Source organism: Mercenaria mercenaria, chromosome 4 (genome assembly GCF_021730395.1).
Source record: "Mercenaria mercenaria strain notata chromosome 4, MADL_Memer_1, whole genome shotgun sequence".
In the NCBI taxonomy this organism is placed as follows: Eukaryota; Metazoa; Mollusca; class Bivalvia; order Venerida; family Veneridae; genus Mercenaria; species Mercenaria mercenaria.
In genome coordinates this window covers 88,930,839-88,946,650 of record NC_069364.1, presented here as the reverse complement: position 1 = coordinate 88,946,650, position 15,812 = coordinate 88,930,839, and the positions used below count along the sequence as shown (strand labels likewise).

General features: G+C 34.5%; 2 protein-coding genes across 2 annotated transcripts in view; one reads left to right on the top strand and one right to left on the bottom strand.

The window, feature by feature from the left end:
• The window catches only part of LOC123552397 (adhesion G protein-coupled receptor B1-like), a 63,828-nt gene extending 55,097 nt beyond the window's left edge, over nt 1-8,731 (top strand). The window contains exons 29-31 of the mRNA XM_053541911.1: nt 1,271-1,363; nt 2,908-2,943; nt 3,266-8,731. Of these exons, the coding sequence (XP_053397886.1) occupies nt 1,271-1,363; nt 2,908-2,943; nt 3,266-3,409 (273 nt within the window). The 3' untranslated portion in view covers nt 3,410-8,731. The remainder of the gene's footprint in view (nt 1-1,270; nt 1,364-2,907; nt 2,944-3,265) is intronic.
• The window catches only part of LOC123552396 (sacsin-like), a 51,062-nt gene continuing 43,237 nt past the window's right edge, over nt 7,988-15,812 (bottom strand). The window contains exon 9 of the mRNA XM_053541910.1: nt 7,988-15,746. Within this exon, the coding sequence (XP_053397885.1) occupies nt 15,553-15,746 (194 nt within the window). The 3' untranslated portion in view covers nt 7,988-15,552. The remainder of the gene's footprint in view (nt 15,747-15,812) is intronic.

The following is a 15,812-nucleotide window of genomic DNA, read 5'->3' as shown; positions in this document are numbered from 1 at the left end:
ATTGATCTTCCTGAAATTAAGTCAGAATAATTGCCTTGATAAAATCTAGGTCAAATTTGAATATGGGTTATCTTGGGTCAAAAAGTAGGTCACTAGGTCAAATCAAATAAAAACCTTGTATTGCCATAGAGGCTGTATTTTTCAATTAATCTTCGTGTAATTTGGTCAGAATGATTGTCTTGATAAAATCTACGACAAGTTTGATTATGGGTCATCTTGAGTCAAAAAATAGGTCACTAGGTCAAATCTAAGAAAACCCTTCTGTATGCAGTAGAGGCTGTATTTTTCAATTGATCTTCATGAAATTTGGTCAGAATGTTTGCCTTGATGAAAGTTCGAATATTGGTCATCTGGGTCAAAAAGTAGGTCACTAGGTTAAATCAAAGAAAAACCTTGTGTATGCGATAGAGGCTAATTTTTTTCAAATGATCTAAATGAAAGTTTGTCAGAATGATAGCCTTGATGAAATCTAGGTCCAGTTCGAATATGGGTCATCTGGGTTTAAAACCTAGGTCACTAGGTCAAATCAAGGAAAAACCTTGTGTATGCATTAGGGGCTACATTTTACACTGGATTTTTATAAAATCTGGTCAGAATGGTTGCCATGATAAAATCTAGGTCAAGTTTGAATATGGATAGTCTGGGGTCAGAAACTAGGTCACTAGGTCAAATCAAAGAAAAACGTTGTGTATGCGATAGAGGCTGTATTTTTCAATTGATCTTCATGGAATTTAGTCAGAATGATAGCCTTGATGAAGTCTAAGTCAAGTTCGAAAATGGGTCATCTGGGGTCAAAAACTAGGTCACTAGGTGAAATCAAAGAAAATACTTATTTATACTCAAGATTTTTGCTCCAATTTTAATGATAATTGGTCAGAATATTTTTTTCCATGAAATCACTAGGTCAAACATGTTTACACTGTTATGGTGTTTTTCTCAGTTGGGCGACCTAGGGCCATCTTGGCCCTCTTGTTTTAAAGTAATCCTAACTATATTAAAATACATTTGATGATATATTGGAAGCATTAAACACAACAAAGCGAACTAGCATCGGTTCCGGTTTAATTGAGTCTATTCATTAGAGATAAACTATTGTTTATAGATATTTGAAAGCTGTTAAAGCCAAAACAAAAAATGATAAGGTTACAAAATGAGTAAGAATTATTCATTTTTAGTATAGTGTACTGCAGTATACCGCAAACAAGTCTTTTCTGCATAGACTTCACTTTTGTTTAGATTGATGAATAGTGATTCAAAATATATATTTTAGATTCGAGATGCTATAAAGAAGAGAAATGAACGAAGGAAAAGTTTGCAAACTTTCAGTTCTGACTTCAGGAAGCAGTCGAGGAGTCTCTCAAAGGTTTTGTTAAACATAGAAAACATACTCGTCTTAGTAAACATTTAGGCTGATATTCCCCAACATGCATTTGATGTTAATACTTTAATCAAAGTGTTAAGGACTGTAAAAAATGGGATACGTTTGTTATAAAAAACTTACTCAATCTACGCTCTTTCAGTACAATATTTCCTACAAGCTGTATATATGTCTGTCTGCAAAATGGTGTCAGTTTTTTAGCCCGGGACATGATGTTTTTACTGTTTGGGATAATTTGCACACCTTTACTGAAGAACGGTATGATATAGTTCCTAAACGTCTTGCCGGTCAATGTCTTGACTTAAGCTCAAAACTGTCTTGAACTATAGACCGCTCAATAGCTTAAACTATGAATGGGGAATTCTATAAGGAGTTATGCAATAAATATGACTATAAACATAAAATGTTTTTATTCACTATACCATACGATAATTAGCATGTGAAACTTCAACGTGTGAAAGAATACATCAATGGCAGAGTAAATAAAAACAAGCAAAGGGGGTGGGAGATAGGGATTCTTAAGAACTAATGCCTATTATAAATCGGTATTGCCTTGCAGTCCGAAATAGAGTAGCATATCAATTCATGTAGTAAGGCGCATAAAATTCACTGTTTCACTGTTTTCCAATGATGAATATTAATATACTTATAGGTATGCCCCCTCCAAAGAAGGAGAGTTCTATTGTTTTGCTGATTAGTCGGTCCGTAGATCAATCGGTTTCCGGATGATAACTCAAGAACGCTCAGGCCTAGGATCATGAAATTTGGAAGGGAGGTTGATCATGACTAGCAAATGACCTCTATTGATCTTGAAATTAGTTGGTCAAATGTCATGGGTACATTGACCCGGAACAGTTAAACAGTTTCCGGACAATAACTTGAGAAGGCTTAGGTGTAGAATCACGAAACTTTTTAGGGGGGTTGATTATTACCAGAAAATAACCCCTATTGATTTTGAGATTAGTAGATCAAAGGTCAAGGTCACCGTGACCCGGAATAGTTAAACCGTTTCCGGGACGCTTGGAACGCTTGGGCCTAGTATCACAAAACTTATTAGGGAGGTTGTTCATGACCAGCAGATGACTCCTATTGATTTTGAGGTCAGTAGGTTAAAGGTCCAGGTCACAGTGACCCGAAACAGTTAAACCGTTTCCGACGATAAGAACGCTTGGGCCTAGGATCACGAAACTTTATAGGTAGGTTGATCATGACCAGCAGATGATCCCTATTGATTTTGAGATCAGTAGGTCAAAGATCAAGGTCACTTTTATCCAGAACAGTAAAACATTTATTGCCAATTAACTAGAGAATATTTTGCTCTAATATCACATTTGATACGGAGGTCACTTCAGTACGTCAAACGTCCAGTGCACAATGACCAAATAATTTCTGTTCCTTATGCAGTTACTGAATGCATCAAGTGGGGGAGAGGGGGAGGCATTTCGTGTTCTACGAGCTCTTGCTTCATTTGTGTTTTTCTTTGCTAAATTTTAGCCATTTCTGGTTTACTTACATTTTGTTAATTGTAGGATGTAAAACAACCACAGCGGCGATCTTCAGATCTGGTGAGTAAACCTTATATCTTAGTGCATAGTTTTATTCTTCATAATTACCAAACTCATGTTCTCTAATATGAATACAGAAAGTGTATAAAGCCTATTCGAAACTCATTGGCGTTTATGTCACCGACCATTTCTAGGCGGTATCAGCGGTGCTCCATTATTTGTTTCTTCCATTGTTTTTATGTGGCCATGTATTTTGTCTACATGTCAATCAATGACACATATAGGATGTAGGTTTGTCTCTGGGAGGCTGCGCTCTTTGAATCTGGGTGGCTATTCCTACATGATCTTTGGTCTTATTAATGCTTATATTATGTCTTTACAGAAAGAGAATGGTGTGGATAACAAGGCATTTGTTGGCAAAGACAAACGTTCTAAAAGTAATGTTTACGAAGCGGAGGATTGGGACAAATTAGAGCGAAAAATGTACCATAAAAATATAAGGAGTGGAGCAAAGCTTTCGTCATAATAACAGAAATGCCTTATTATTGAACCAGAGTTGATGAACAGTTCAAAACGATATGGTGCTAAATGTTTTAGACAAATGACGTTAACACAGGACTCTGCAATATATATAACTTGAAGGATAAAAATAAAATGACTGAAGCAGTTTCGTCATTAGCTTGACGACTTTTCGAAAAACTGTCAACACAATTTTGACGAATTTATGAAAAACTGCCATCATTAGCTTGACGAATTTATGAAAAACCGCCATCATTAGCTTGACGACTTTATGAAAAACAGTCAGTCATGTGATGTAACATGGCTTAAAATTGCTCAAAAAGTGCGCTTTATTCATTGATTGAAATTCATTTTAGTTGTACTATAGAATAAAAACAGATTGCGGGTATAACTGAAACTATTCTAAACAGTATAATATGTATTTAAAATTGTACAGGTGTAATCTATACATGTATTAAAACTGATTATGCTTGTAGATGCATTAACTTGGGAACAATATTTATTTTTGCATTATATTTTCTGTTATCTTATATGTTTTAAATAACTTAGGCCATGCATTTTTTTCTCGCAAAATTATATAACTGATTGTAAATAGGGCATTACTGTTTTTTAATTTTCACGATCCAGTGATAAAATGCTGAGTATCATTTACCTGCTTATTTCTAGTCTGAAATTCAAAAATGACCGTTTTGACATTTTATGATGCCGCAAGAACGTAACGCCTTGTAGAATAAAAGGCTCTAATACCCGGGACAATTTGGGAAAAAGCTCGGACTTCTTATCTTATATTTTACCTGACACATCAGTCGCCACCTAAATAATGTAAGTTAGTATATGAAAATAATGAAATGCGTAACCGTTTTATTTATAAATCCATTCCTCTCAGTATTGACACTGAGCCACACGTATAACTAATTACGTCATGCTAAAATAAAAATACATAAAGCTAGTTGCAGTTGTTTCCAGTTTTATTTAGTCGCTGATAATGAGAAAAATAATTGAAATAAAGTACGAAAATGCCATATAAGCATCTATATAAACTACATTCTGTGAGTGAAATAATCGGTTTACGCACTGATATGCAAGAAATGAAAACGAGAGCACCGATATGCGGTAAATATTAAGCCAAAGCAGTGCGCCTACCAAGTTTTAGAAGCATAGGTCAAAGCATTCCGAAGCAATTAAGTGGGAACACAAAAATGAAAACAAACGGATGGATTATCAATACCATCATAATACATGTATGCCCATCTGATTACCATATGACTTTTGACTACGAAGCTTCAAAATCAAAATCAAGAAGGGTGCGTGGGTTTTATTCACATTACGCTCTAATTCATACATTTTAGGCGAAAACTAATTTTTCTCCGAAATCCATGAAAGGCGAGTACTCCGAAAGTAACTAGCGGTACAAACTTATTGACATAATATTTTTGCAAGATATTCTAATAAATAAGCAAAAATATTGTGCAAGAAGGTAGTAAACCGTTGCAACACGTTTGAAATAATGCATAACATTTACCTTCTTCTTGCATTTTTACCCACTTTATTATTTTTCAGTTTCATATAGGCCAAACTTGGTGGAAATGAACATGTTGAAAAATTTCACCTAAACTGTGGGCATGGAGCTTTAAGATCCACTAACTTCCAAATCACTTGGTGTTATTCATCGCCCACGAGCAATGTGCCATGCCAATATGACTGCATGTTACATCATGCTTAAACTATTGAGCGAAAACGTTTTGTACTTACTAGCCCTACGACTTTAACCTTTGACATCAAAATCAATATGGACAAGCTGCGTGCTCACAAAGGGTGAGGATCGCAGTTCATATTGACATAAAAGCCTTTTTATTTGCTAACACTCAATAGGGTCATCCACTGCTCATGGACAATATACCTGACAAGTAAGAGGAATTTCCGTTCATACAATGATTGTGACCTTGACCTCACCTTAAAATCAATGAAGACAATGCAGTGCAGTGCCCATGGAGATATGACTATCAAGCTTGAGGATCATTGGTCAATGCCTTCTAAAGCATTTTTATACTAACAGTCACAGTGACTTGGACCTTTGACCTCCGAGAGTTTATGCACTGCCATTTGGCAATATGCCTGACAGGTTTTAGGATCACAGGTTAAGGACATCTTAAGACCTTGAACGGAAACAGTTTTTGTACTATCACAATGGCAGTGATCTTTATGTTAATCAGCTGATATCAAAGAGAAACTAGAGCTGCTTTTGAGAAAAGCGCATGTCTCCCACAACTGCCTAATCATCTAGATTGGCATTTCTTCCCCATTATGTATCTGAGTCAACCATGTACCAAGACCTGTATCACTGGCATCAGTATTTTTCGGTAATTCAAGCGCCATACTTCTGAAGTGCCTGGGCCGATTTGGCTAGTTATCGAACTTGGCCGAGGACTTAATGGCAAACACATTTTGTTCAAGTTTGGTGAAGATCGGATGAGAAATGTTTGACTTAAGAGTGCGGACAAGATTTGTGACAGACAGACAGACACAGACACATACGCACGCACGCACGCACGCACGCACACACACACAGACAGGAGTACATCAATATGTCTCCCATCACAGTGGTGTGGGAGTCATAATAATTCACTGCCTATAGGCAGTCTGCTTACAAGTTTGAGGATCTTAGAAAAAGGGGTTTTCAAGATAACAAGCGGACTCGGTTTTATAACTGACGGTCAAGCATTCTCAAGTTATTTAGTGTAAACGAAATTGCAAACAGACGAACAGACGTATGTACCTACAGACAATCACAGAATACGTCCCTTCGGGCGTACAAAAATGATTATTTTCGTAATGATTTGTGATGCTTCATCACATCTTGACTGAATTACTCCACTACTCCTTACATATTCCAGTATGTGCCGAGAGTCAATATTAATGAAATACTCTTTATAAAGGATTTGGTACAGTTTAATGAAATCATACTGTAGTTATTTTACATGATTTTCTTATGATCGTATGAGAACTGATTTTCATGATTTCCCCAGGACCATAGAAAACTGCATTATTTGCATTCAGACAGCGCATTCATATAACTACAGACACTTCGGAGGCCATCTTTAATCTCTGATTAAGTTGAAATTGAAAAAAAAGTTTCAGGCATGATCTGACATTTGTCATGCTTTCTCTACAAACAAGAGGGTCATGATGACCCTGGATCGCTCACCTGAGTAATATGAGCTACATGTTTCAAATGTCAAACTGATGATAAAATATTAAGAAAGTCAGTAGGTCACATTCATGGTCAATGAAATTCAGTTTTACGATTTGTGTGCAAAACTGTGTATGTCATCAAAATTTCAAGGCTGTATCATAAAAAAACAAGAAAGTAGGTCAGTAGGTCAAGGTCACAGTCAAGTGACATCATATTACTTGGGGTCATCAGGTAATTATAATTAAACAGTCTTGGAAATAGGATCAGATGATTTTTTAAGTATTTTTCCTATATAACTAACATAATAACTAAGTGACCCCAGGGCGGGGCCTCTTTTAACCCCAGGAGCATAATTTGAACAATTTTGGTAGAGGACTACTAGACAATGCAGCATACCAAATATCAAAAGCCTAGGTCGTATGGTTTCAGACAAGAAGATTTTTAAAGCTTTTTCCTATATAAGTCTATATAAAACTTGGGACCCTCAGGGCAGGGCCTCTTTTCACCCAAGGGGTTCAATTTGAACAATTTTGGTTAGGACCATGAGACAATGCTACAAACCAAATATCAAAGGTCTAAGTGTTGTGGTTTCAGACAAGAAGATTTTTAAACATTTTTTCCTACATAAGTATATGTAAAACTTGGGACCGCCGGGGCGGGGCCATATTTGACCCTAGGGGGATAATTTGAATAATCTTGGTAGAGGACCACTAGATGATGCTACATACCAAATATCAAAGTCCTAGGCCATGTGGTTTTGTACAAGAAGATTTTCAAAGTTTTCCCTATATAAGACTATATAAACCATGTGACCCCGGGGCGGGGCCATATTTGACCCTAGGGGGATAATTTGAACAATTTTGGTAGAGGACCACTAGATGAAGCTGCATACCAAATATCAAAGCCCTAGACCATGTGGTTTTGTACAAGAAGATTTTCAAAGTTTTCCCTATATAAGTCTATATAAACCATGTGACCCCGGGGCGGGGCCATATTTGACCCTAGGGGGATAATTTGAACAATTTTGGTAGAGGACTACTAGATGATGCTACACACCAGATATCAAAACCCTAGGCCATGTGGTTTTGGACTAGAAGATTTTTAAAGTTTTTGCAGTAGAGTTCTGCATGGAATTCAATTCTTTGAACAATTTTGAAAGGGGGCCACCCAAGGATCATTCCTGTGAAGTTTGGTGTAATTCTGCCCAGTGGTTTTCAAGAAGAAGATTTTTTTATAAATTGTTGACGCACGACGGACGACGGACATCAAGCGGTCACAATAGCTCACCTTGTCGCTTCGTGACTGGTGAGCTAAAAACTGTTAGAAAAATGTCGGTCGCACTAATGTTTTTAAACGACATTCAGTTTATACTTAAGTAAAAAGACAACACACTTTCAATTTGTTTTTGTTTTTAATTCTGCATAATTCTATTTGATCTTAACAAATACCATCGACAAAATGCATGCGCATAACATGCAGTTTCATAGACGAAATATAAATTGTATGCATCAATTTATGCTACAAGTATGAAACATAAATGATACATTTTAACTAAAATTTACGTATTGTAATAAACATTGTACTGTTTAACTACAAACGTCTTAGTAACATATATGCAGCAATAATATAATACTAAAACGATTTAGACACCACTTTTGTCTTTGCACTACGACGTATGACCTGTACAATACAATCACCAGCACAGTAATCTTAGGTTGTCGGCCATAGAATAACTCAGATGTAAAAATAAACATTCCTTGCATCCAAAATAGGCACTAACACGTGAAAACATTTGTGTAGTCTGAAAATATGTTTAAACATATCTACTGCGGAAGTCACTCAGTAAAAATTGATGTAAGAATTTAGCTGTGGTAATATTTTACTAACATAAATCAGCTTAGATAATTCTGATTTATGATTTTTGATATTTCCAACATTTCAATCCGTTTTAAACTATCTGATGATGTTTTGTACTTTCCTCTTTTAATATTATAACAACTGCAATATAACTCCCGAGTTATGACTTCACAAAAAGTGCGGTAAAATATTGTAACTTAAACAAAGACAAATTAACATTTTAAACATTACAATAGCATTATACCAAAAATATTATTCATCTATTATTATCTTTTTTTGTGTGATAAAAATACACTAGAACAGAACGAGTGTATATTTCTAAAAGAAAAACTCCGGGGAAGATCCCGGGGAAGATCAAACTATATTTTTCAAGAGAAAGCCTAGCGCAATATTTTCATGTATTTGAAAAAATATCATGTACTGTGTCTATAAAAAGAAATAAATTTTGATTTTTCAACCCGCATCTTTTATTTCATGCATTTTAATGGTAGTTCAGTTAAAAATGAACCCATGAGTAATTTGGAAACCCATGGATACCCCATTTACACGATTAGACATCACATATAGAAGGTATAAGAATTTCACAGCATCTACAATCACAGTCTACAATCTACATTTTGTTCCACATTCAAGTGTACAGCTGTAACACTGAAGTTATACATGTATTTGTTAAATTCACCGTTTGAATTAGTGAATTTATCGAACTATAATCCATTGTTTTATTACAGTTAACCACAGAAAAACATAAGATATAACACATAAATATAAATAAGAACAAACAGCTTAGCAATCCATAAACTATTTGAAACAACATACATGTATCTAAATACTGTTTGTATACATGCATATGTTCCTGAAAATAGTACTAAGATGCATTAACGCATGTCAAAATTATCAAGTCTTTTATGTACATAAAGTTGTAGTACCCTGCTAAGTGAATAAGATTGCATTACATGTTCCCATGACATTTGTTAAAAGGTGACATCAGGCAACTGGGTGTGAAATATTCAGTCTCAAATATGCTGTGAACTTAATGTTTGGCTTATGGAACCTTCAAACAGTGCGTCATCAACTAACGATAGGATACTTTCCTAATGGTGAGTTCTCTAGTTATTGATCGCAAAGCGTTTTGTCTCGAAGTCATTGTGACATTGACCTTTGACACACTGATTCATTAATTAGTATGAACAAGTGTTCTCTGGTTATTGATCACAAACTGTTTTCAGTCTCGGTGTCACTGTGACTTTGACCACCGACAAACTGACCACAGAACCAGTACAAAATGCAACCATCAGACAAAGTTCGACAACTGTTGGCCAACGTAAACTTCAGTAATTAACCAGAAATGAGCCTAACAATATACATTATAAAACGTTCTAGAAATGTTCATCAAATTTAAGCTTTCTGACATAAAAAGTCTACCCCTAAAGCGCAGTTTCGAGCCCGCAGCGGTGAGCTGGTCAGCAATCTTAACCACTCGGCCAAGGAGGCCAAATATACACAACTCTTATTTTAAACATAACTTTAATTCAATTTTTAAAACAGTAAAAAATGTTTTGCATATTTAAATGTTCACGATAAGACAAGACCTTAAAAATGCTTCAAAATGAACGACATTTTCCAACTTTAAAAAAGCTTTATCTTCACAAAACAAACTCAAAAATCGCTACGAAACAAATAAAGAACAGGAAATCCTGATACTCACTGGTGTCTCACTGCGTAATTCGTCTACATTAAAATTTAATTGTGTCCAAAACTGTAAGCACATACAATTAAAGAACACGTACCAAATTTAATACATGCTCGGGAAAAAGGAAATTTCAGCAAAATGAAATTATATACAGTGTCAATCAAACAAATTATCTAACAAAGTATGCAACCAGCATTTAAACAAGCTAGCTGAGAATATACGCAACAAGACTATATACAATATCAGTCAAACAAACACTCTACTGATATACGCAACTCCGGCTATATATTATATCGGTCAAACAAACTACCTAACAATATACGCACCCGGCTATATACAATATCAGTCGAACAAACTACTATTCTTGCATAAAAACTACTTTTTTCACTGGATCCGCCCATGTATTAACGGGAGAAAAATCGTGTGCAAACAAGGCAATTCACGTGCTGTTAATACCCGATTTTTATTTTTGAAATGCTTTCCCAGGGTCGTAAATGTATTTCTGCGCAGACTGACATCTGGTATCTGCGTCTTGTTCCTTTCATAAAAACCTCTTCTTGTAACATAAAATATGCAATCTAAACCACAGAATGTTTTGCTGTATCAGTTACCAACGCCAAATGCGCTGCCCCCAACAATGTTCGTACTCGCTTCTTCCCTTGTTTACTCCCCTTTTAGAACTCGGCGTCGTTTCAGTTTTTGTAGGTAACTGTGAATGTTTAAGAATCGCACGTAACTAGAACGATTGTTTGTTTTTAGGAACAATATTTATGATTTTGGTAAGTATCAATCGGTATATTTTTATCTAATTTCTAGAAGAATTTATATAAACAATTTGAAACCTTGACACTACGTTCGTACTCATCCGTACTCCAAATGTGTCCGTACAGTTTAACTCGAATGTAAAGTTATTCTTCTTGAAATTGTGCTCCTGTTCATCAAATTGTTAAGTTACATGAACAATTTTTGGTAATTTCATGTTTGTAATAACTAGAGATTAAAAAAATCGTTAAAAAACCTTCAGGATGTTCTTCTGATGGTGTTGTTTATTTCTGGGCTCTGGATACGGATATTTAAAACATGTTTACCGTTTCCAAGAACAACCAGAATGGTAATTAGAAAATGTACCGGAATCGTAAAGTCATCACGTATGAAAACAATACATTTAGTCGTCGTGAAATGTTTTTTATGCAAGAATAGCGACAATACACGTTTGTTTTGTGTATTGGTCTCGGTCACAAACAATCCCACGGGCTTCTGCAGATGTTAATACACAAAAACATGTATTATCCCTACAACATTCTAATATGCTTTCCTCTGTTAAAACACTCATACGCTAGAATGACGTCACGTTAACGTGCGGTGACGTCATTGTTTTTGTTGCGACTAAGAAAGAGCGCTACTATATTTTATCTACTGTTTTAGATTAAGGGCATATTAGAATCGAAAAAATTTATACCAAAACCGTATTTTAACACTATTTATACACTCGGGCGGTAACACGTCGTACAAATAATTTCACTCGGGCTCCGCCCTCGTGAAATTATTACGCCCGACGTATAACCGCCCATCGTGCATAAATAAGTGTTAAAACACTCTTTTGCTATAAATTATTTCTTAAATATACGCCCTCGACTATTTACAGTATTAGTCGAACAAACTACCTAACAATATACGAATCTGATTATATAGAATATCAGTCGAACAAACTACCTAACAATATACGAACTTGACTATATACAATATCAGTCGAACAAACTACCTAACAATATACGAACTTGACTATATACAATATCGGTCGAACAAACTACCCTACAATATTAATACTCGGCGACATAAACACCATTTGAACAAATTACATAACAATATACGCAACTGGACTATATACAAAAGCAGTCGAACAAACTATCTAACAATATACGCACTCGACTATATAAACATCATTTGAACAAACTACATAATGGTATACGCAACTCGACTATATACAATATCAGTCAAACAAAAGACCTAACTATAAACGCAAGTAAACTATATACAATATCAGCCAAACAAAAGACCTAACTATAAACGCATATAGGCTATATTCAATGTCAGTCAAACAAACACTCTATTGATATAAGCAACTGTCTAACAATAAAGGCATCCGGCTATATACAGTATCAGTCAAACAAACTACCTATCAATATACATAACATGTCTATATAAAATATAAGTCAAAGAAACTACCCAACAATATACACAACTCCACTATATACAATATCAGTCAAACAAAAGACCTAACTATAAACGCAAGTAAACTATATACAATATCAGCCAAACAAAAGACCTAACTATAAACGCATATAGGCTATATTCAATGTAAGTCAAACAAACACTCTATTGATATACGCAACTGTCTAACAATAAAGGCATCCGGCTATATACAGTATCAGTCAAACAAACTACCTATCAATATACATAACATGTCTATATAAAATATAAGTCAAAGAAACTACCCAACAATATACACAACTCCACTATATACAATATCAGTCAAACAAACTACCTAACAATATACGCAACTTGATTATATACAATATCAGTCGAACAAACTACCTAACAATATACGCAACTTGACTATACACAATATCAGTCAGATAAACTACCTAACATATACGCGTCCGGATATATAAAATATCAGTCGAACAGACTACCTAACAATATACGCGTCCGGATATATAAAATATCAGTCGAACAAACTACCTAACAATATACGAACTCGACTATATACAGTATCAGTCGAACAAACTACCCAACAGTATACGCTCTCGACTATATATAATATCAGTCGAACAAACTACCTAACAATATGCGCAACTCGACTATATACAATAGCAGTCAAACAAACTACCTAACAATATATGCACCCAGCTATACACCTTTTTCAGTCAAACCAACTACATAACAATATACGCAACTTGACTATATACAATATCAGTCGAACAATCTGTCTAACAATATACGCTTTCGACTATATATAATATCAGTCGAACAAACTGTCTAACAATATACGCAACTCGACTACATACAATATCAGTAAAACAAACTACCTTACAATATACGCTCTCGACTATATATAAAAGCTGTCGAACAAACTACATAACAATATGCGCAACTCGACTACATACAATATCAGTCAAACAAACTACCTAACAATATACGCAATTACATAATATATAACGTCTATCAAATAAGCTTCCTTACAATATACGCAACTCGACTTTATACAATGTCAGTCAATTAAACTACTTAAACAATATACGCAACTCGACTATATACAATGTCAGTTAAACAAACTAACTAACAATATACGCAACTAGATAATATACAATGTCAGTCAAATAAGCTACCTAACAAAATACGCAACTAGACTTTATACAATGACAGTCAAAAAACTACCTAGCAAAATACGCAATTAGACAATATACAATATCACTCACATAAGCTACCTATCAATATACACACTCGTCTATATACAACTACGTAACAATATACACAACTCGACAATATACAGTATCAGCCAAACAAACTATCTAACAATATACGCAACTCGACAATATACAATATCAGTCAGACAAAGTATCTAACAATATATGCAACTCGGCAATATACAATATCAGTCAAACAAATTATCTCACAATATAAGCAACTAGACTATACATAATATCAGTCAAACAACCTATCTCATAATGTAAATAACTAAACTACATGTATATACAATACTGTACTATATAGCTGCTTTCATTTCAGCGATCTGCAAAAGGTGTCGGAATTAAACAGTCTCACAGCTTATCAAAACTGTAGAAATACTGAAGGCAAGCATATCTAAATACAAAAATGGAAAATACATTTCAAAAAAATATAAAAAACACGTACAACATAACTATGTACTAGAGACACAATCATAAATATTAGAATTCAATATATATGTTTTTACAAATCTATTAACACTGCTGCAACACATACTATATACAAGAGATGAGCTTATACCTAAAAGAAAATGGAAAAAGTACATATAGAAAACAGCTATCAATATTTGCGACAAATACGTTACACTAGAGATGAGCAGATGTAACTGTGAAAATGTTAATGAAATTCATCAAGTAAAAAATCTATCAATACTCTTAACAACAGAATATACAAGAAAAAGAGCATATTTGAATTTGAAAATGGAATACATAGTTACAGAAATTCATCAGCATGTGCAGCATAACCATATACAAGTGACGAGCATATATAAATACAGATTTTGAAAAGTATAACAACACATACGTTATTAACCTACACTAGAGACGAACGTATTGCTATATGAAATTGGAATATGTACTAGTATATAAAAATCTACTAAATCATAAACTAGGCTTAAGCAAATCGAGTGATGAACGGACTCTACAACACCTTCTTTATTTAATATTAGTTACCACAGTTTTCCTTTCAACTTTAAAAAAATCTGCTAACACGTGTGCAACATTACCATATGTTCGTAGTTGTTAAGTATGAAATATTTATACATAAAATTATCTTAAACTAATTCGATAACACCATATTTTCTCTTTCCTTTCATTGATTGAGTACAGTAGCATAAATAAAACATTAATCTCTTTAACTAAAAATGCCTGGATATTCATTTAAGGTATCGTTATGCAGTGCAAAACAGAAGTAGATACGAAGCAAAATGGAATCAAAGTGTGTAATTAATTTTCCGCATGAGCGAAACTACGTTTTCACAGTGTTGACAAAGTGTCTTAAAAAGAAGGAACGTGTGTCCCAAAAGACGCTTTCAAATTGTATCATAAAATTTATGCATAAAACATGAACATTAATTTCAATAACGCAACTTAAATGATTTAGAAATAACTTTTTTAAAAATACATACATAAAACAAATTTTAATAGGCCGAAACATGCAAAAATAATTCATACCAAGGTTTAATATACGTTCTTTTTATCCAAAACTAGAGTAAAGACTACAGTATTTTCACTGCAATACATTTTATGTACATATGTTTGACAATTTTACGAACAAATCTGAAAATATTTACATATGACAATATGGTTTCTCAGCAGTATGGTTTTTCAATAGTAATCTGTAAACTAAACTTTACACGTATCTGAAGTATGGCTCATAAAGATAACTTTTCAGAACTATATTATGTTGGAGATGAACGTAAGTCCTGCACCGATATCTAATTAAACTACCAAAGTATACATGAACGTGGAAATTCGGTGTCAAAACAACGCCGCTACTGATATATAGCAACTCATCCTCAACTAAGTCAATGCGGGCATCATTGTAGAGAAGATTGGAGACCTGTGTATTAACACCGACCTTCCGCCAGGCAGTTTGATGTATGAAGCAACATAAACACTCATCATTTGATATGCTTACTGTACACGGCACTGATTATTTCCTTTGCAATTCGTATAACGTTCACAGCGTTTTCTCTTGTGTATGCGTCTGCTGGTATCTGCTGTCCACTAAACATGTCCGGGTATCTCATTCGGGAATGATCACCGGCTTCAGAGGATAATCTACTTGCCATTTCAGCGATATCCGAGTGTAATCCTTCAAAATGAAAAAAACAATTCATATACTGTTTATCGGCCATGTGCAAAAGCAATTAGTAGGAGT